The sequence below is a fragment of the Strongylocentrotus purpuratus genome, unplaced genomic scaffold (genome assembly GCF_000002235.5).
Source record: "Strongylocentrotus purpuratus isolate Spur 01 unplaced genomic scaffold, Spur_5.0 spur5_scaffold_17, whole genome shotgun sequence".
Lineage (NCBI taxonomy): Eukaryota > Metazoa > Echinodermata > Echinoidea > Camarodonta > Strongylocentrotidae > Strongylocentrotus > Strongylocentrotus purpuratus.
The window spans coordinates 8,461,784-8,483,057 of record NW_022145602.1 but is presented as its reverse complement, the minus strand read 5'-3'; the positions used below and the strand labels follow the sequence as shown (position 1 = coordinate 8,483,057).

Sequence of the window (21,274 nt, the reverse complement as noted above, 5' to 3'; positions counted from 1 at the left end):
TTGTGGTGATGGATGTTTTACCTGACTGCTAAGAAAGCATAAATGCTTGTTAGTAAAAGCAACCAGACGGCCAACGGCTTTAGGTCTTCTCCGAGGAACCTGGTAATGAGGATTAATGCCTTACCAAAGGGCACTAGCGCATCGACTTGGTTTCGAACCTGGGTCACCGGATTACGAGACCACTACTCTACCGACGGGGAAAATACAAATTTCCCATTTCCCCCCTAATAATCTTGTTTCCTGACACCAACATCCAAGTTATGAGAGTAATATGTTTTAGTGTGGATGCACTAATACAGCGTTATTTTTTTCAGTTAAATCATGAAAATTTCAATTTTTGATTAACTATATAATATATAAGAATCAATTATTAAGAATATATAATATTCAGAAAAATGTACAATTTCTTCAAAATTCATTAAAAGATTATGCACGCAATATGATACAATGTATATAACCTGGGCAAACGCATAGGGAAAAAAGTTTTAGGGGATAACAAGGGAAAATAATGGATACAAATATATAAAGCAACTGATAAATAGTGAGGCGATGACGTCACAAACTGATAACCAAATTGGCAATTTGTGTAGTGACTTCCATTGTTCCATACTTTGTCATACTTTTTCAAAAATCCATAACATTCATATTAGCTATTCGATTTTACTAAATTGTTGTTATGTGATTGGTTTGTCTGATTTTTCTACTTCTATTGAAAGCAAGTTATTTTTGGAGCGGACTTGGCCTACGATCACGTTTAACGATTACAAACTTAGACCGCAGGTTAAGATGGATTAGTAAAATACAGACCATAGTGAAGGTAAACTGAGACCATTACATAACATGATCAACATGATCAAGAAGATGACATGGCATTTTCATTTTTTTCGTGGAAGATCTTTAAAACCTGATAGGGCTTGGAGACTCACCGATGGATGCTTTACGAGATTGAGACACAGGAACACGATCTCAGCTAACCCTACAGACAAGGCTAGGTTACCATGTATCAGGATAAGATCACTGTGGAGTCTGGAGAAATGGATGATAAAGGAGGATTACAATTAGGGACAAGGGACTCACGCACACGCACGCGCACACACACACACACACACACTCTTATGCACACACACACACACCAACCTGTTATGAGGGTAAAATACATTAAACAACTTCCAGAAAAAAGTGTTATACTTATAAGACATTCATTTGCTTGTAGATTATGAATTGCACACATAAACATCATCTGGAAATTCACTTCGGTGCGCGCCAAACGGTGTCCAATACCTTGACTATTCTACCCACAAAAGGCAAATGTTCAAAATTGATCACACCCTTTAGAAACATGTATAAATATTAATATCGCTATTATTATTTCCCAGGAATCAACTTAAAGGAAGCTTCATTAGCCCAGCAGTTTGCCCACACTTTACAAGCCATGCTTTTTAGTGGATCGCTCCATTTTCAAATTAACACACATATATATATATATATACAGCAACATTCTTATTTTCTTCTTGAATTAGATTGTATGATATGAGTATCTTATAATTCCTTGTAACTTAAATAATATAAATAAAGTTTTTTGTTATGCAAAGGAAAATAACAGTTGTTTAATTTATTTCGTATACTTTGTAAAATTTTGTTTGTAATTTATTTGCGTTTATAATTTGAACTTTTCTTCTTGAAAATGGAAATACAAATTTGGACTTTGCACTTTAAACCCATTTACCATTTAACGACCATTGTAGCAACGTATTACGTAGTCCGAATGGATATTCAAAAATACACACAGTGCCATTGAGATGATCTCTTGAAAGTCTTTACAACCGTGTTCAATGGGGGAAGGGGGCGGGGTCATATTCGTATCTCTTACCTGAGAAAGGTGTAACCAAAAATTGTCAGGAAGCAGGCAACGATTGATAGGCTGCATCCGACCCAGGAGATGATTCCCATGGCGAATTCATCTTGCGGTGGAATCTGTATTAGATACGATTGAATAATGACACGAATATTGGTTGTCCGTTATTATCAATATTCAGTCTGTCATCTTGAATAGACGCTAAATTGACTTTCCTTCCCGATGGCACCTTATTGAGGTGACCAATACATTTCCTGCTCAAAACAACACCAAATAGCAACATCAACAACACCCGTAATAAAGCATGCAATATCTTTGGAAATATAAAACAAACCAATTCCTAAAAAACATTGAAATAGTTGGACGCAAAAGGAAAATCCAACCTCTACAATAAAGCAGAAATGTCAGGAAAGCAGACTGATGAATGTTTGAATGAATATGAATATTTGAAAGTTGTAATCGCTATACTTATGGCCACTTCAATCTGGTTAAATTGGTGATGTCATTGGTACGTAGTGCCGTGCAATCTCCCGTTTGTTTTAACACAAAAATAACTGAAAAGTATTTTTTGTTTAATTTAAATGTTTGACAAGGTAGGGTCTTTTCTTTATAGATGGCCTTTTAGGCTATCCATGATGAATTCAAGTACTGCTCCAAAAGAAAAGGTACTTAAACTTAAATTAAGCATATTTTTGTCCATGACAAACGAGAAAGTTGTACAAGGCTACGTGACATCCCACGGACCAAATTGCCAATATGAGATTCGCATAGATTATTTAGTTGGCTTCTTTGGTCAACCACGGTGATGATAATGTGACGTCAGTGCTTGCATTTGATATTTATTTCAGGTTTGACTTGCATTTCGCATACATTTACGTACTAACAGAATATCGTTTAAAAGATATACCGTTGGTATTATACTACTAAAAAGTCTTCTGCAAAGTGGATTTGATTTGATATGCAACATTATACATGTATATCATTAATCTCTGTAAACGAGGGTCTAAAAGGGCTTTAAGAAATGTTGTTCTTCATTTTTTTTCTCAAAGGGGGAAAAACAATTTAATTATTTTTCTTCGGACTCACGTCTGTACCAGAAACATCCAGCAGTACAGCAAAGCTTGTCAGGTGATCACATAGGCACGTGACCATTGTGCCGTTATCCGTGACGTTAATATCTCCTAGGTAGCAACCCGAAGTTGACCAGTTCCTAAAAGATGTAATCAACAATAACATTAATTTAAATTGTGCAATCTGATAATTTTGAACTGACCTTATAAAGATGAAAATGTTTATTTCAAACCAGCTAACGCTCATTGTGTTCCAATTTGTTCCAAAGTACTTTTTTGTATATATTTTATGTTTTATTGCAGTATGGTATTTAATATGTTTTACTTTGTATAATTTATGTTGTCCTGTACAGTTTCTTAAAACATGCAGCCTGGACTTATGTATTTCTCTCTGTTTTCGCACAATAGCGGTGATATTAAACTAAAAGGATAATAATAACAATATCAATATACTGCACGCATGCATGCCTATCACATGGGATGTCAAGGTAATGGTTCGGCATTAAACTTGCCCTTATATAGCCTGCCATAAGGCTGCATGCACGCTATTGTTATATTGCTTTGTACACACGAGCAAGCTACTGTTACTCTGCTTCTTGCATGATTGCCCATTGGACTGTGCCTAGTGTTTTGCACGCGCTATTGGTAGTACCATCGCGTTAATCCAATTATCTCGTTATAAATTTGGCACTGGGGGATTTGTGGCTTGGCACAATGGGGATTAGCCCTGTGGCAGGATAAGAGTTAAAGGTCGTTAGTAATTATGATTGCGTTCAAAGTTTTAAACGAAAACCAAGTGAAATGGGTGACCAAATAACTTACCTAGCATCGTTATCCCAATACGAACAAAGAGTGTTATTGTACGTGGGTTCCGTCTGTAGATGTAAATTAATTCATAAATGAGGGAAATGATGACGAAATGCAATAAGAATGCATTAATCCAGACAAACCGAATATAGAAGTAAAAATTGCTAACTTTAGCATACTGAACTTGTTTAAAAACAAATGATATCACGTAATTGTAGTAGATTTTTGTTTTCTTCATTTTTATAGGAATGTAAACTGCACTAATGGAAATTGAAAAGAATCGACATACCCGCTGTCATGCCATTTAAAGTACAACTTTCAACATTTATTTCGAGTCATTTACATGTCATATAGTCATACAATTTCATTGATCTTCTTTACCACATATACATAGTGCGAACGCAATATTTTCGAAAAATCAACTCATAGCAATTTTAACATACTATAATACATTTCATTCCCATGTTCATAAACGTCCACAGCTGACGCAGAAGGCTACTGAAATTAACTCATCGGGGTTTTTCGAAAGTATTTGCAACCATTTTATATGTAGATTCATGTTTTAAAAACAATTTATTCATAGAATTCATGAAGATTTTCTACATGGATTTGTTTACAAAGAATAAATCAATTTGATACCGTCTTCAGTGCGAGAAGAATTCGATCTTTTAATAACTGCACCGTTTGAGTATTTTATTAGAATACAGACCATTTTTAAAAGGTTGTTACGCACCTTGTCAGCGGTTGTGAGGAATGTCAACGTAATGTTGCTGCTAAAATTCTGTTTCGACCTCTCCGATATAAGGCCCACACCTAGAAGAGGCGAGGAGACAATGGTTCTGGAAGGAGAATTGGGTAAGAGAGAATAACAGAGAATAAGAGAGAGAGAGAGAGAGATAGCACGAGAGGAAAGGGAGGGGGGGGGGGTCAGTAACAGAGATAAACATGAACGGGTTACTGAACCAAGTCTGGTTCAACAGTGGATTTGTACCACAGCAGTAACACAGTTTGAAGTCCAATATCTGAAAATAAACAGTTCTAGAATTAATATATATCATTAATTATAAATAATGTTAAAGATAAACACAACACTTATCGATGAAATGGTTTATCTTTAATTTAGTAATCCCCTTCTCCGGAATCGTCAGACTTTATTTGTTTATAAATATATTCCTAAGTATAGTCGAGGCAGTTCTTTTGTCATTCTGGTATGCTAGATAAAACTGGAATCGGAGGAGGGGGGGGGGGGATAAAATATAAATCATCATTACTCATTCTCGTCATATTTGCAGGATGATCTCGACACAGCCTCCGCTCCATGGGGAAGGTTGATAAGGTACGAAGCGCGGGAATCGAGCTCCTTAATAACCTCGCATGGAATATGCACGCCCTCCAGATTCAGGTCTAGGGCGCCGCCACACACAGAAGATTCAGTGGCGACTGCTGATGAAGTTGCGGACCGGGTGGATGAAACAGCGACCGCTGTGGAAGGATGATAAGATAACATGAAACTGAGAGAAAACAAGCCCTTTGTCGGTTACGTTTCAAAAGGCAAAATATGAAATGAATGTACACAAAGCCTTATTTTTTCAAAAACAAAAATATATCAATATAGCTTGTTGACAAAGCAATAGTTTTCCATTTCTTTTGCATACATTATGACGTTTTTCCATTTATTGTGCGCGAAACAGCGATGTTTTTGCCTGTTGTCTGTTACATTTCAAGAGGCAAAATATGAAATAAATGTACCTTAAGCCATGTTTCTTTCGAGAAAAAAAAAGGAATATAGCTTTTCGACTGAGCAATCATTTTTCCATGTCTTTTGCAAACACTATGACAACTCTCCATTCAATGTGTGAGATTCGCTGTTTTCGAAGTGTTTGCATGTTGCCGGTTGTCCGACGTTGTACAGTACAGTTTAGTGACCACCTGTGTACAAAGATCACATTTTGTGTTTCCCTTGAAAAAGATTTTTCATTGAAACATGTACTAAAGGAACCTGTACATAAAGACCCCATGCCTTCAAAGACCACTTTTCTTGTCTCCCTTGGGTGGTCTTTATAGACAGGTTTCATTGTATCTGACTACAGCTCTTTACATACCTGCATTTTTAGTTGTAACGCCAAACGAAGATGTACCTCCATTTATGATGAGGGCTGCAGCATCATTCATCAGAACCTCTAGCTCTTTTTGAGCGTGTTCTGGGGTAGACTTCAGACCGGTCTGGAGGTACAAAGGTGGATATTGGGTCAATATTTCAATTTCATTTTCATAGAGGAGCAATGCTTCCCTGTTTCTCTAAGTGTCTTTTAATATAGATTCACGAGACAAGTAACGTGTATTGTGAGTTGAATAGTGTGTTTATTATTTTGATTTACGGGACTAGGAAAATTATTAGTACTAATATTATTTTATTATCATTATTATTATTAGTATTGATATAAATATCACTATTACCATTATTATAATCACCATTATTGTAGTAAGCTTTGATTTGTTAGCTTTAATTGAACGCTTTAGACATGGCAAATCTAACTCTCTTCTACCGCATTTGTATTTAAAAAAAAATTATTTTTCATAACTTTAAACATTAAGTTAGTTTCCGTATCCACTAGTCATTTCACAAAATGAAAATTAAAGGTGACGTGTGATAGATTTGTTTGGCTATCTGACACCATAGCTAGCGGTCACTTTGAAATGTCCATATCATCAAAACAAGGGTACATTTTGTGACGTCAAAGTCACACTATGACACTGCGGGTCACTGACTTCAACAATTTCCAGTGATAGTGACATTGCTGAATCATATAGAGAGGAATTATGAAAGGGTGAAGGACTATGATTATCAGTTTATAAGATAAATGGAAACCTTTCTCATTTATTTCAAATCTTAGGTTTTACTGAATCTCTTTATTCAAAATAAATAGGAAATTGCCACAGTCTACGTTCTCTTTTCTTTTTCTATTCAAGCCATTTGTCACATTTTCGATTGACTGTTTTCGTAATATTATTTGAAAATTTGACGAATAAATTGCTAAAAGTTTGAAATGTCTAATAACTAATTTAAACAAAAGAGAAACTCCAGAAGAAATTGTAATACTGATATAATTTGTGATTGGTCTATATGAAAGTTGGTATCGTTTGTTTTTTTAGTAGAATTTACTGAACTGCACTGAACTAAAATGGTTAAAATCACGTTCATGCAGGGATCTTTTTACCCCAAAGACTGAGATTTTCGAAGATTTCTGAAGGGCGTTTTAAACGACGGTGGACTCGAGCCTGCGGATACACTTGTCATGAAGGACGATTGCTCTCTTAAGCATTGATTTCATGTTCAAGGGTGTGCGTAAAAAGATTCAAGGAGTCCCTCAAGGCCACAACATGTGATTAAATTTGCATTAAGCACGTGAATGGTCTCGCAATCGAAGCTCTTGAAGCAATTGAACATTCGTGATTGGTCTAGTAGAGCAAAATGCACCAGTCATTACTTCCACAAAATGAACATGAAAAGTGAAGTGTGATAGATTTTTGAGCTCTACCAGAACAAACGATCACTTCAAAATTCCCATACCATCAATACAAGGGTACAAATTGTGACGTCATACTGTCGCTAAATTTTACACTGCGGTTCACTGACATCAACCAATTCCAATAAAAATGGCATTGTTGAATCGTAGTAAAAGTAATGATAAAATGTTTTGGAAAAGAAAACTTTGAATCAATCGAGCAATCCTGAAGTATCGGGAAGGAGGAGAGCTGGGCATGAAATGGATTTTGAGGTCAATAATAAGGAATTTACTCCATCTCGCTTTAAAGCACATGGAGTACATACATAACATAGACTGATTATGAGAATAGACATACCATGGAGACATGTTGCATGAAATGTTAGGTCTAAACCCTTCAGCCATTTGTCGTCATACTTGTCATACTGGGACATTTAAATATAATCTTGTTTGGGGTTAATATTTTAATATAATATTCTTCCAAATCAATATAACAGAATAAGAAAGCTCACAAACTTTCCAACTTGCACAAGAAGCCAACCTTCTGTTTTGAATAATTCTCTATACACGTCATGTGAAAAAATAACGTATATTACTTTCATTGTTATCCTTTCAACTAAAAATTGAAAGAAGTAGAAAACGTCCTGGACAAACAAGGGGCAGGTTTCTCGAAACCGTCATAAGTATAACTTCTTGGACATCCCATTGAAATATGTGCTATAGAAATAACAAGCGTTTCTATGGGATGTCCATGAAATTAGACTCATGATGGTTTCGAGAAACGGCCCCCTTATTACTAGAAGTTACAGTACTGATGTTATTGCTTACCCCATATTCACATGCTTTAGCTAGGAGTTGATTAGTCTTATCCGCATAGAGAACGCTCATCGGTCCAGAAGAGAGCTAGTGACGATAAATTAAATTTTAAAACAGAATGCGATATAAAAATACAAAAGAAACAGAATATTATTGCTAGCGGGTAAAATTGATGACCCATTACTACAACAAATTCATTATGAATTACATATGGCTGCAGAAGAGGAAAATGAAAAGAGTCTGGGCGTATATGCGTGTGTGTGTGTGTGTTTTGTGCGCGTGTAAATGTGATAACTTGTTGAGGGAAAGGCTGAAATTTTGGTTTAGGAAATGAAAACGGGGTCATGCGAATTAGGCAATGGGCAGGAGCAGAAAAAGGGAAGAAATGAAGAGGGAATGAATGAGGTGGGGGGGGGGGCGGCGTTAAGTTCATGAACAATAAAACAAAAAAGTCTGAGATTGAGAAAGAAGAGAATGTCCTGGGACAACTCTAATTGTAATTTGTAACGCCGTGTCTGTTTCATGTAGACCATAAAACGGGTAACACTCGAGGGAAATAAGTTTCCTGCTCAATCATAATCGTAAACACTATGTGTCTATGCAGAGGCATAGCAAGAGGGAGAACAGGTATCAAGTGCCCCCTCCCCTCCGCGCTAAAACTGAAACTTAATTCAAAAGTAACCAACAAAAAAAGAGAGAGAGGGAGGAAGGAAAAAGACCCGAGAAAAGAAGACACGTAGAACTCACCCATCACACCCCACCCCCACTAATCATTATGTTTGTTAATTTGCATTTCATCGTTTCATCCCCCCCCCCCCCCTCCCATTCATGGGCGTTCTAACACTGCACCACTGTGTCTGTACGATGACGTTCCATCTTGGTCATGCGCTACCGAGCGAAGCAAAACCATCAAGTTGCAAAATAAAGGAAGCGTATATGAGAAGGATTACGGGTAACGTAAATCACACATCGGCAAATTGTCAGACGCTACGCTTCAGTGGCAATGTAATTAGAAGAAGAAAAAAAAATCAATAACAAGTGTCACATTCTAAATTTCCTAAGCCCTTCTTTCTCATATGACGCTAATATTTTGTTAAGTATGTGTGCATATGGGGTTTACCCTCGGGTTGAATGACAGAAAACATATGGTCAATCGAATTTTAATTCGATGTGTAATCAGGAATAGTGTCATATCAAGAATTACTCTTGGTAATTTAGATTCATAACGACCCAAGGTCAGCTGGTTTTCCAACGTCGCTATTAGACGTTTACTGTTCCTCTATCCGTTATTGTAACCATTTGCGTAGTTACAGGGGGCACATGGGAGATACGTGCCCCCTTCCCATTCGAATAACAAAATAAAAGAGAGAGAGGGAAAAGGGTGAGAAAAAAAGAGAGAAAGAGAGAAGAGAGAGAGAGAGAGAGAACAAAAAAGAGAAAGAACGAAAGAGAGAGAGAGAGAGGGGGGGGGGGGAGAATTATCGATATACAAATTCACACACAAAACAAGCATATTAACAAACAAAAAGCTAACTAACAAAAGCGATATTTTTCTAACACACCATAAATTGACTCCATAGGCTTGTCCCGTCATTCATTCACCCAAATATTTCCTTTGCTTCCCCCTCCCCCCTCTTGAAACCGGTGCCCCTATTAAACTACTAGACCCTCTTTACGCCACTGATTGCATGATGTATATATATTGTTCCCATGTGAAATATCACCTGGAAAAAAGTCTTGACACACATTTTTTATTGTTTTCATTATTGTTTTATTCTGTTTGAAATAAAAAAATAATTGCGCCCCGTAATGGTATTGGGTAAAAGTGTAATGCGATGGGTTAATATTTACCACGCCCTGAAACAAAGTGTTTGATCGCTTCGAATGATTCAGTCATATCACAAAGGACCCTCCCTCTTCAGAACGTTTGTCCAAAGATCCTAATCCTCAAGGTAAACATGCTAGGATATCACCAGGATAACCTCTATTTCGAAGTACATGTAGTAGGGTATGTTTGATATTATTTTTTAAATCTCTTTTCATGGTCGGATATTTCCCCTTTTTTCCTTCCTTTCAAAAGGAAGTTTGATTTTTTGTTTGTCAAAGCTTGAAGCTAGTGTACTGGAAATGAGTACATTCAAGATTTTTTTTTTTATACAACCGGGGAGAGAGAGAGAGACGATGGGCAATGAATGAGAGAGATAGAGAGAGAGAGAGATGTGAATGGATTATTTCGGGGCATACAAAATAATTTAAAACATAATTGGATCGTCACTGTCGTAACAAACATTTTGTTTACGTGTCCCCTTCCTACTCAGTTTAACTTTATTCTGAAACCATAAACATTGAAGTCGCACAATCCCAATCTTGTAAAAATAAATATTGGGATAATGAAAATTCACACCTTATTTAATCGGCAAACCCCATGGCCCACATTCGACTATAATTTCGACCCGGATCTGGGTTGAGGCTTCCGTTAAAAATCGGGTTGAGTAAAGGAAGTTAGTCTGATGTGTAAGTTGGACTTTGGTTCAACGTGGTTTCAGGCACAGGGTCTGGTTTAACTGAGAAAGTAGAAAACGGGCCAAGTCTTATACTTCCCTGGGTTTATATACTTACATTGAGAAATGACTGGGCGTTGTCGCCCGTGGCGTGCTCCAACGGCTTGTGTTTGAGAACTCGGGTGAAGTAGTCGAAGGCGAAGTCCAGATCGTCGACGGACCCGAGTTCTTCCCGATCCCCGAGGTAGTCGGTGAATGCCGACATGGCTGCCTCAGCCTCACCGTAGTTCTGGAAACCTCCTTGGAGTCTAGCGCTCTGTTGTGAGAGAATGAGATGGGGAAAAAGTGGGAAAGAGAAGGGGGTAGAGAGAGAGAGAGAGAGAGAGAAAGAGTGTGAGAGAGAGAGAGGGAGAGAATGGGGGGGGGGGGCAGAGTGTTAACCAGGATTATAATAATACTTTACATGCATTTCATAAATAATTCAATGTGCTGTATTATTTTCCCTTGTCACTGGCTTTCTAACCCGCAAACGAATGTGCACCATCTCCATTCCGTGGGAAATATATCTACCAGAAAGACAAAATGATAGAGGATGAGATAAAGGTATATAGGTATGGTATGTTTTTCTCTTTCCACTATCATGTGTATTCATGTACCTGAAGTAATTGAGAATAAACAAGGATACACGCATAACATATACAATCGTTAATCACCTATTTGGAAGTACCCGTAAGAAGGCAATCAAACATGGCACGCGTCAATAGGGACTTTTAGATTGAGTGGACGAGAACACGACGAGCGCCGACTGAGCATGCGTGTCAACTTACTCAACTGCCCATTTTGACTACAATTATAAATCTTTTAGATTGCACTCGACGATATACATGCAAGCAGGAAGTTATGACGGACAAAGAAAGAGGACAAAATATACAGTTCCTCATTCTACCCTCAACAGTTGCTGTGGTAGACAAAAGAACATCCCTTCACTGCTATTATGTAAAAATGGGTAGAACAGGTGAATATGCATGTGACACCTGTTCTACACATTTTTACACAATAGCATGTCTACCTGAGGAACTGTATATTTTATGCGCACGCGGCATGTGAATGTAAAGCGCCATATAAATATCAATATGTATGTAGATCTATGTATGTACTAGATTTAGGAAAATCAAGGGTGACGCATTCTCGATCGCCGACTGAGACGACGTGACGCATGCGCAGTGCCTGAAAATGACGTCACACGTTGCAGTCAAAGCTGTCGACGTGCAAATCTAAAAGTCCCTAATAGAGTGGACGAGAGCGGCGCGATCGTCCACTGATCATGCGTGTCCATGGCAAGCCGTTTTTTAAACATTTATTCCTATTTCTTGATATCAAGAATATCAAGAAATAGTTTTCTGTAATGTAAAGCAATGGTAATTCTCGATATCAAGAAATGAATTTTTGATATAAAAAATAGGAATAAAATGAATGCTAAAACGGCTTGCAATATCACGCATGATCAATGGACGTTCACGCCGTTCTCGTCCATTCAATCTAAAAGTCACTAATGACTTCACCAGTCGGTGACGCAGCGTTACGTCAGTAATTGACGCATCGTGTGCAGCTTCGGTTGCTTTCTTCGCCTCACGATATGCACTGTCGCTCGCTTGAAATTGTCCACAAAACACTAGGAACCAAATGACGGAAGGATTGCTTTGTTCAACACAGTGGTTTTACAACATTTTCCACTTCCGGTCTTGACTGAATAGCTCCTTGATAACCATTATAACACCGATATAGATTACCCATGCATTGGACACAGTTGAATACTCTATCTATCCCGTGATAAATAAAATGTGGCGAAGGAAGATTATTATTATGTAAAACGTTTACAGGCCCCGGACGGCCTGTAACCCGGAGGGATACCATGCGTGTTCCCAAACTCTCCGGCTCGTAACAAAAGAAAAAGGTCTACCGGTATTGACTTTAAACACCGGACTTTTGCTGAAGGGCGGGGGGGGGGTGCTGAAAAAGGCTCTTTTAACAAAAGAAAAAAGATAGACCCGTTGACTTTACACACCGGACTTTTTACAGGCCTACGAATAGGCAAATAATACACGTGTTCAAAGTAGTGTTTCAACTTACCAGGGACCTTTGCTTTTCCGCATCTGACATCTCCGTTGTGGCTGCTAAGGTGGTATCAGTGGCCGTGGTAGGACCTTTAAAAAAAACGCGATTCCTCATGAAATAATGATCTCCAAATGCAAGAGGAAGAGCCATGTAAAGAATTGGACGAAATGGCTAGGCAATATCGGAGCATCCATTCAGACATTTATCAGATGCATACCAGGGATTACTTCTCGTTATCCTTTGTATGTCACGCATATTACATTATTTATAATAATCTAAATTTACGTATAGGGCTTTGTCCTCCAGTATAATCATATGTATGTAATTGTTATTGAAAACATAGGGAAGTCACTTTATGATTTAATAATTGTGTTTCTTATTCCTTCCAATTCAGTTTTACCTTGATTATTTCAATAAAATGTGATTATTGTAATGACTGTAATAACTTTTGACAGCATTTGTTACAATGGGTTTTGACAGATGTAAAACAGTACTGAAACTGATCTTGATATCATTAATATAAATATTGGTATTTTCTACCTATTTTATTACTTTTAGTTGGGGCAAGGCTGAGAGGGCCCTCTCATATCAGATCTACAACCTATTCCCAATTGCTTTTTTTTAATTCCAATTATGTACAAGAATTGAAGTTAAGAATGTAATTACCTGCAGTAATGTTTAGCATTTCAGGTTCTTGAAATGACAAATCTGCCAGCATTGCTCCCCCAACTGCAAATGTTTGCGCGTAAAGTCGAACAAGGAACTTCTCTGATTGGTCGCTTTGCGTCACATAGTACACTCCATTTGTCAACTTTTTATAAAAGTAGCAATAACCTTGGACCGGCGAGTGGCCATAGTCTACAATCTCCTGCAAATCTTCGGTAAGATTGAAGCAGTATCCAGTGAGATTACTGACTGCATTTCCGTTCAATTTCAGACTATCTTTCCCGCTCTCCGTGGTGATGAAATCTACATATTGCAAAATATCATTACCATTTTCAACGCGCAATGTGGTATTCCCATGAAAATCTTGCGTTGGTGGAATCAATATCATACTAGGATCACCGTATTGATCCCTTGAAGAACTTTCCATGTACTGCATAACCTGGACCGGCATATCTGAGATTATCATGCAAACGTAATTGTTCATGTTTTCAGCGACTTCGATGTCAATATATTTTTGCCTGCTAAGCATCTCGTGTTGTAAAGTATCGTTTCCGCATTGTGACAGGGTTACGTTGGTGTTTTGGTAAAACGCCGAAACGCGGATTACCCACCCGTTTGTTGCACTCTGGAAGGGTGGGACAAAATGAACACGCCCCCACTTTGAGACAGGAATCAATTGTTCTATGATGACGCCGTGTTCTTCCCCCGTCATCGGTATTCTTACTTTTATCGATCCAACAACAACCGATATTGGTTTATCAGCGCGGACCAGTGTTCCAGTTAGGGTTGTTGGTGATTCTGTTTGCAACAGGACTGAGTCATTCGTATTTAGAATAATATTTCCAGAAACATTTCCATCTATGGTGCAATTAGAACTAACACAATCGATCGTCACGTTCGTATTGTCGTTAATGGCCGTTATTGCGGCTTGGGGGGAAGTACCTATTTCTGGTGTGTAGACATCTATCAGGTATTCTTTGCCGAGATAGTCGTTTGGAAGAGCGAGAAAACCTCCAGTGATGGCCCCCCCACTTTCGACTATCCCGTGAACGATGATGTTCGCAGAGGAAAACACTGTAATCGTGCTGCAGTTGGTCTTGTCTAATTCTACACTCAAATTGTCATCGTCAGGTTCTTGGAACCATCCTTTTATTTCCAGGCATGGTACCCAGATAAAGGTCTTCTCCTTGGAATTTAGGGTTATTCTCAGGCTGGTCGTGAAGCCATTCAAGTCTATAAACCGAAAGGTATAATTTCTAACGAACGTCAGGTTCTGTGGAAAAGCTGCAGGAATGAGAACAAAATGAAGAACAGGGGTAAAAACAGGGGAAAGGGGAAACACTTCCCAGGGAATTTTGCGTGTGAATTATCATGTGCGGGTAAGCAAATGAATCCAATGACAGGGGTAATAAATGTACAATGCATAATGCATGTAGAATCGTAGTATTAAATGCGATACATATGTGAATACTACAACTATTATTATTACTATAAAACAAAGGATTCGATGTAGACGTGAAGTTTTATAAACACAGCGTTCTGAAACTTTAACAAATGTTAAATCAACACTAACAAACTACATACAGTTTCTAAAGATGGAAAACTATTAGTTTATAGAATTCACATCATAGAAATTATATACAAAGAGAATTATTAAGCAAAATCTGGTGAAAAGAAACAACGACTGGGCATGTTTTTTAAGTTCTTCTTCAGGTATTCTCCTTTTCTTTTGCATGTTTGAAAATTAGATGTGATAATGGCCCAACTATCTTTTGGCCCTCACTAGTCCACCCCAAAGCCAAGGCCCTTTTATATCAGTGATATACGGTAAAATAATCATGTCAGCTAACCCTGTCCAACCCTGACCCCCCCCCCCTCCGTTACGAGACCATTACTCTACCACTGATCCATCGTATGGCATTATTTGCTCCAACATTTCAATAAGATTAGATGAGCGCATAAGCATGTTGCACATGCTTTTTGCTTGCTCTCCAAAAGAGCTCTTATTTGCCTGTATTTACTTTGTTATATCAATTTGTGTTGTTACCAGTAATTTATATATGCCTTTTGGATACCACTAGTCGAATTGTATTCGATAGTTATGTGATTTCACACCATATTTTGATGACAACATTTTTTGGATTCATGTGTAGTAGTACCAGCTAAGAAGCCATTTTCAATGTACACTCTCTATGTAAGTAAAAGTACCCTGGTATCATTATGTATTGTATGCCTGGACGAACATGAATCACTGGATTCACTACCAAGCACAATGGGACCGTTTCAACTTGGACTTGTGTTCACACTCTGCCTGTATGCTACTTTAAACAGGAATGTGTACTGCAGTGAGCAATCCTTCATTAAACTGTCAATTAATGAAAACTTCATTAGAAAACAATATCTTAAAACGAGAATTCCATACAACCCGAATAGTACAGCATCTTTCCAACTAGAGCTACTGCATGCGGGTGATGTACATCCCAACCCCGGACCAGATCGGGATCAAGATGGCACTGTACCATCTTTTGCCATTCATCGTGACCCTCCCCTTCAGCGTAGAATTCACTACTCTCCAGGGGAACTGTTACAGTGGAGATCTACAAAGCTTCGACTGTCGTCCGACGTTCGCGATGTCATCCATTCTTTTGGAATACAACGAAGAAAGACAAGGAGAGGTAGGCGCGGTAGCCGCAGAAGAAACTGTCTCCGACAATCAAAAGTGTCAAGATCATCATCATCATCATCATCATCTCCAAACATGTTACTTTGTTCCATGAACGTTCGCTCAGTGCGCAATAAATCAGCCCTGATCCACGACTTCATCTGCGACAGTAATGCTGATCTTATTACAATGACAGAAACCTGGCTAACGGACAATGACTCTACAGTTCTAAATGAATTTGTTCCTTCTGGCTATAAATTAGTTCATCATCCTCGTAGTATCCGCCGTGGAGGGGGAACTGGACTTGTCTACAGAGATACCATCAATGCTCTTCAAGCCACAGCTGGTGAGCATAACTCTTTCGAGTATGCAGAGTACCAAATTTCATGTAAATCCTATCAGTTATGTGTCATTAATATATATAGACCGCCTTACTCTGCATTACATCCTGTATCTGTATCATGTTTTCTATCAGAATTCAATGATTATATTCAAAGTCATTTATTGTCCAATGTTCCTTTATTAATAGTTGGAGATTTCAACATACATGTTGATAGTTCTAGTGGAGACTCACAGTCTTTCCTAAATCTTCTTGAGTCTCTGTGTTGTACACAGCTAGTTGATTTTTGTACCCACACACACGGCCACACTCTTGATCTGTTAATAAGACGGCAATCTGATGATAACATTGTCATTGGAAAACCTCAGGCACATTCATCTTTAATCTCTGATCACATCCCTGTAATGTGTTACCTTAATTCAAGTAAACCTCGCCTTCCTGTTAAAGAGGTTTCATTTCGCAGACTATCTGCAATCAATACTGAGTTACTTAGAAAAGACTTAACTGAAAGTCGTCTTTGTGATGGAACACCCAGTGATGTCACTGAATTAGCGATGTTATATGACACAACTCTCAATGACCTCTTAGACAAGCATGCGCCAAAGGCAACAAAAACTTTTGTTTTGCGACCTAAGGCGCCATGGTTGACCGATAGTATATTAGAAGAAAAGAGAAAAAAGAGGAAAGCTGAACAAATTTGGATGAAATCAAAAACAGACAAAGACTGGAAAGCATTTAAGTCAATTCGTAACTCTTACTCCTTTTCATTGTATGAGGCACGGAAGAGTCACCATAAAGATTTAGTGTCTGAACATAAAGAAAACACAAAAGCGTTGTTCAATATTGTAAAGGGTTTGCTAAACATGTCAAATAAACAACCCATTGTACCTTGTAACGTTGATTCAAAATCATTTGTCAACAACTTGGGCAAGTTTTTCTTGGATAAAGTTCAGAAAATTCATAACGATATAGATTTAAAACTTGGCAATGTACACATAGACAAACTGATCAATGATGACGTTCCAGTCGATTCGCAGATAGTGACGCTGACAAGTTTTAAATCACTGTCCGAACAAGACGTCGGAAAATTGATAATGAAGCTCAGGAAGAAGTCCTGTCCATTGGACCCAATGCCCACAAAAATATTGCTGCAATGTCTCGATGAATTGATACCTGTTATTACTTCTATGTTGAACTTGTCTCTATCAGCAGGGCAATTCCCTGCATTGTGGAAGGTCGCTCTAGTGAAACCACTATTGAAAAAGCCAGGCCTCGAAACAGAATTGAGTAATTTAAGGCCCATTAGTAATCTTCAGTACATTTCTAAGTTGGTAGAAGGTGCTGCTACCCAACAGATTCTTGAGCACATTGAACATCATTCACTGTTGCCGCTCAATCAATCAGCATACCGAAAATTTCACAGTACTGAAACAGCACTTCTTAGGATAAAAAGTGATCTTCTTATGTCAATGGACAACCAGAAAATAAGTCTGCTGCTTCTCCTTGATATGAGCAGTGCTTTCGACACAATAGATCACTCATTTTTACTGAAAACTCTAAGAAGCCATTTTAGGGTTGATGGCAAGGTTATCGAATGGATTGAATCCTACTTGTCAGATAGAAAACAGGAAATTGAAATTGATAACGTTGTCTCTGATGTATTCAATGTGCCTTTTGGCGTTCCTCAAGGGTCGCGATTAGGCCCTCTGTTGTTTACCTTGTATACAAGCAGACTCCTTACAAATATCCATACAGAGTTTCCTAGTATTAGTTGTCACTGCTACGCAGACGACACCCAACTATACCTATCTTTCTGTCCTAACACACCGGCTGAAGATCATTGTATTTCTGAATTAGAATCATGTGTTGTTTATATTAAGATTTGGATGTTGCAAAACAAGTTGATGTTAAATGATAACAAAACAGAACTTTTGGTCATTGGTACTCCACGCCAGGTTTCTAAATTTAGGTCGCGTAGTGTATCAGTTGGTGACTCAACCATAACCCCATCTGATACTGTTAGAAACTTGGGTGTGTCTTTTGATACCCACCTGAATATGGATTCACATATCACTAAAATATGCAAATCAGCCTATTTCATGATTTATAATTTGAGACGCATTCGAAAATACTTTGATCAGGACAGCATGAAAACTATCATGCATGCATGTGTTACTAGTAAACTAGATTACTGTAATAGTTTATTGTATGGATTGCCAGACTCACAAATTTCCAAGTTGCAGCGGGTCCAAAATACATGTGCACGACTAATTTGCAGCCTCCCAAAATTCTCTCGAATAACCCCACTTCTAAAGGAACTACATTGGTTGCCAATTCGCCAGAGAATTACATTTAAAATATTAATGATAGTCTACAAAGCTCTAAATGGTCAAACTCCTAGTTACGTTACTGAATTGTTGCACATCAAGTCTCAAACCCATGGTCGTAACCTTCGTAGTACACAAGACACATTTATGTTGCAAATACCCCCATATAAAACCAAAGTAACCCTCGGGGACCGGTCATTTCTCTGTGCTGCCCCTAGATTATGGAATAAATTACCACTAGAAATAAGGAAAGCCCCATCACTAGATAATTTTAAATCAAAACTGAAAACTCACTTGTTCATATAGTATGTATAGCACAGCATTTACGAGCTCTTGCAGCACAATAGAATATATCCACATAGTTATTGCGCTTTACAAATGAATATATTATTATTATTATTATTATTATGATATTACTTTAGTTCAAGGCTAAGTCCACTCCAAAATTAACGTGATTTCAAAAGATGCATTCAAAACAGAAGAAACAGAGCAAAACAAGCTTGATGAAAATCGGATCACTAATAAGGAAGTTGTGATTTTTTGTTTTAATATGAAAAACTATTGAACAATGTTATCAGTTTTTGACGTCATTGCCTCACTATATATTAATTGCTTTACATATTTTTATCCCATTAATTTCCCTTTTAACCCCAAGAACTTGATTTCCCCATGGTTCTGCCCAAGTTATATGATTCGTACCATATTGCATGCATGCGGAATACTGCATACATATAATTATAAATTTTCATAAAAATAATTTATTAGAATTAAAAAAAATCAGGATTTTACCCGAATTAAAAAAAACACTCTATATTAATGCATCAACACGAAAACATAGTCTTTTACTATTAAAATAACGTGAATGCTGGGTTAAGGAAATCAATTTTAGGGGGAAAATTGAACATTTGTGTTATTAATATAAAGAAAACAGTTAGTGGATGGTGAGGCAATGACGTGACAGGCTCACGAGTAAGTTGCTAATTTGTCGTGTGATTTTCAAAATTGTCATGTCATTATAAATTCCTAGCTTTCTTATTTTTGTTATCCGATTTTGCTTTAACCTTTTTTTGATTGGTTTGTCTAATTTTTCTGATTCTATTGAAAACCATCATATAAGACATGTTCCCTAAAAAGCAATGCTCTTCAAATGCCTTCATATCCTGAATATGTCATATAACTTCGTAAAACTCCGGGGTAGGATGTTTACGCCACGTGTTCGTGTAGTCCCATATACATCTTTCTGTGTACAGTGTTTGTGACTTTACCAAGACTTGGCCAAATTTCTTATCATTTTGAAGATTCTAGAACCTTGCAATACACACAAATTCTTATATGCTAGATGATCAACCTTTTCTGGTCGATTCCACAACGTTTCTTTCACAATGCAATCATATGAACAGAACTCAACTTCATCTATAAGTTTTTTTTTAATGCCCTCAGATCGATTTTCGTTACGTTTTTTTCAAATATTAATATAAGTCAGGTTGGTGGCGTACTTTGATTACAGGTCAATAGTTAAACTACAACAAGCAGGGTTGGCCAGTTACATTCCAGTCCGGATCCCAGTCCACTGGACCGTACAGCCCCCTCCCCACCCCACCCCTTTCACCCCACCTATATCATGTTTTTCTTCTTGGCATGGCATCCACAAGTCTAGGTATTAAATGACCTTCACCCAACGCAGTTGAAGCACAGGACTGTGAAAGTCTCTAACCATGGACCTACTATGTAGGTCCGTGCTCTTACTATGTCCATCATTGATTTCACACCCGGACATAACCTCGTTCACCGGAACCAGAATTATTTAACTTTAATGTTAAACGCACTCTTAATCGACCAAAAGGCCAAGCAAAAATACGAAGGACATCGTTCCGGGAAACTGATGTCGTAGTAGGACTGTACTATTTTTTGGTGTGTGGACAACGTCTTTTATTGGGACATAACTCGTACTGCAGAGCCAATAAAGCACTACACCTACACGAACATATGGAGTTACAGCTATAAGAAAGCCAACCCTTTCTTTAATTTTTTACTATATAATATCACTAGCATTTTAGGATGAAGAATCATTAAAGGAATTGCACATTGCCTCCAATTTCGTGAGTATTTCATGTCTCCAGGGTCTTGCAGCGAAAGCTGAACCTCACAGGGGAGGGGGGGGGGATGGAGAAACCCCAAACGTTTAAGGTCGGACAAAAGCCAAACTCACCACAACAGCAAGAACAAGAAGAAAAAAATAACCACCACCACGAGAACAACAAAACAAAAACTTTGCAGTTAATAAAGCACAACCTGATGAGAAAGAGAGTAAGCCTCTAGCTGGTATATTTGGAAATAATTGTTAAAACGACAGTTTTACAGTTATGGTCATGCGATTGCATTGTGAAAGAAACGTGAAATCGATCAGAAAAGGTTGATCATCTAGCATAGATGTACTGCAAGGTTCTGGAATCATCAAAATGCTAAGAAATTTGGCCAAGTCTTCATAAAGTAAGAAGCACTGTACACAGAAAGATGTATATGGGACTACACACACGTGCGCGACACGTGCATTACATATCTCTCAACAGGCAAGAGATACACTAATTTACCAAATATATCAATTAGTA

At 37.8% G+C, this 21,274-nt stretch overlaps 1 protein-coding gene across 2 annotated transcripts in view; it reads right to left on the bottom strand.

Moving 5' to 3' along the window:
* The window catches only part of LOC105443116, a 61,657-nt gene that overhangs the window by 6,714 nt on the left and 33,669 nt on the right, over window positions 1-21,274 (bottom strand). For both annotated transcript variants that reach the window (XM_030988626.1, XM_030988627.1), the window contains 11 exons: window positions 13,337-14,620; window positions 12,686-12,759; window positions 10,674-10,871; window positions 8,067-8,141; window positions 5,835-5,955; window positions 5,004-5,214; window positions 4,466-4,571; window positions 3,748-3,800; window positions 2,942-3,065; window positions 1,871-1,974; window positions 927-1,026 (listed from right to left, as the gene is read on the bottom strand). In XM_030988626.1, coding sequence (XP_030844486.1) covers window positions 927-1,026; window positions 1,871-1,974; window positions 2,942-3,065; window positions 3,748-3,800; window positions 4,466-4,571; window positions 5,004-5,214; window positions 5,835-5,955; window positions 8,067-8,141; window positions 10,674-10,871; window positions 12,686-12,759; window positions 13,337-14,620 — 2,450 coding nt within the window. The remainder of the gene's footprint in view (window positions 1-926; window positions 1,027-1,870; window positions 1,975-2,941; window positions 3,066-3,747; window positions 3,801-4,465; window positions 4,572-5,003; window positions 5,215-5,834; window positions 5,956-8,066; window positions 8,142-10,673; window positions 10,872-12,685; window positions 12,760-13,336; window positions 14,621-21,274) is intronic.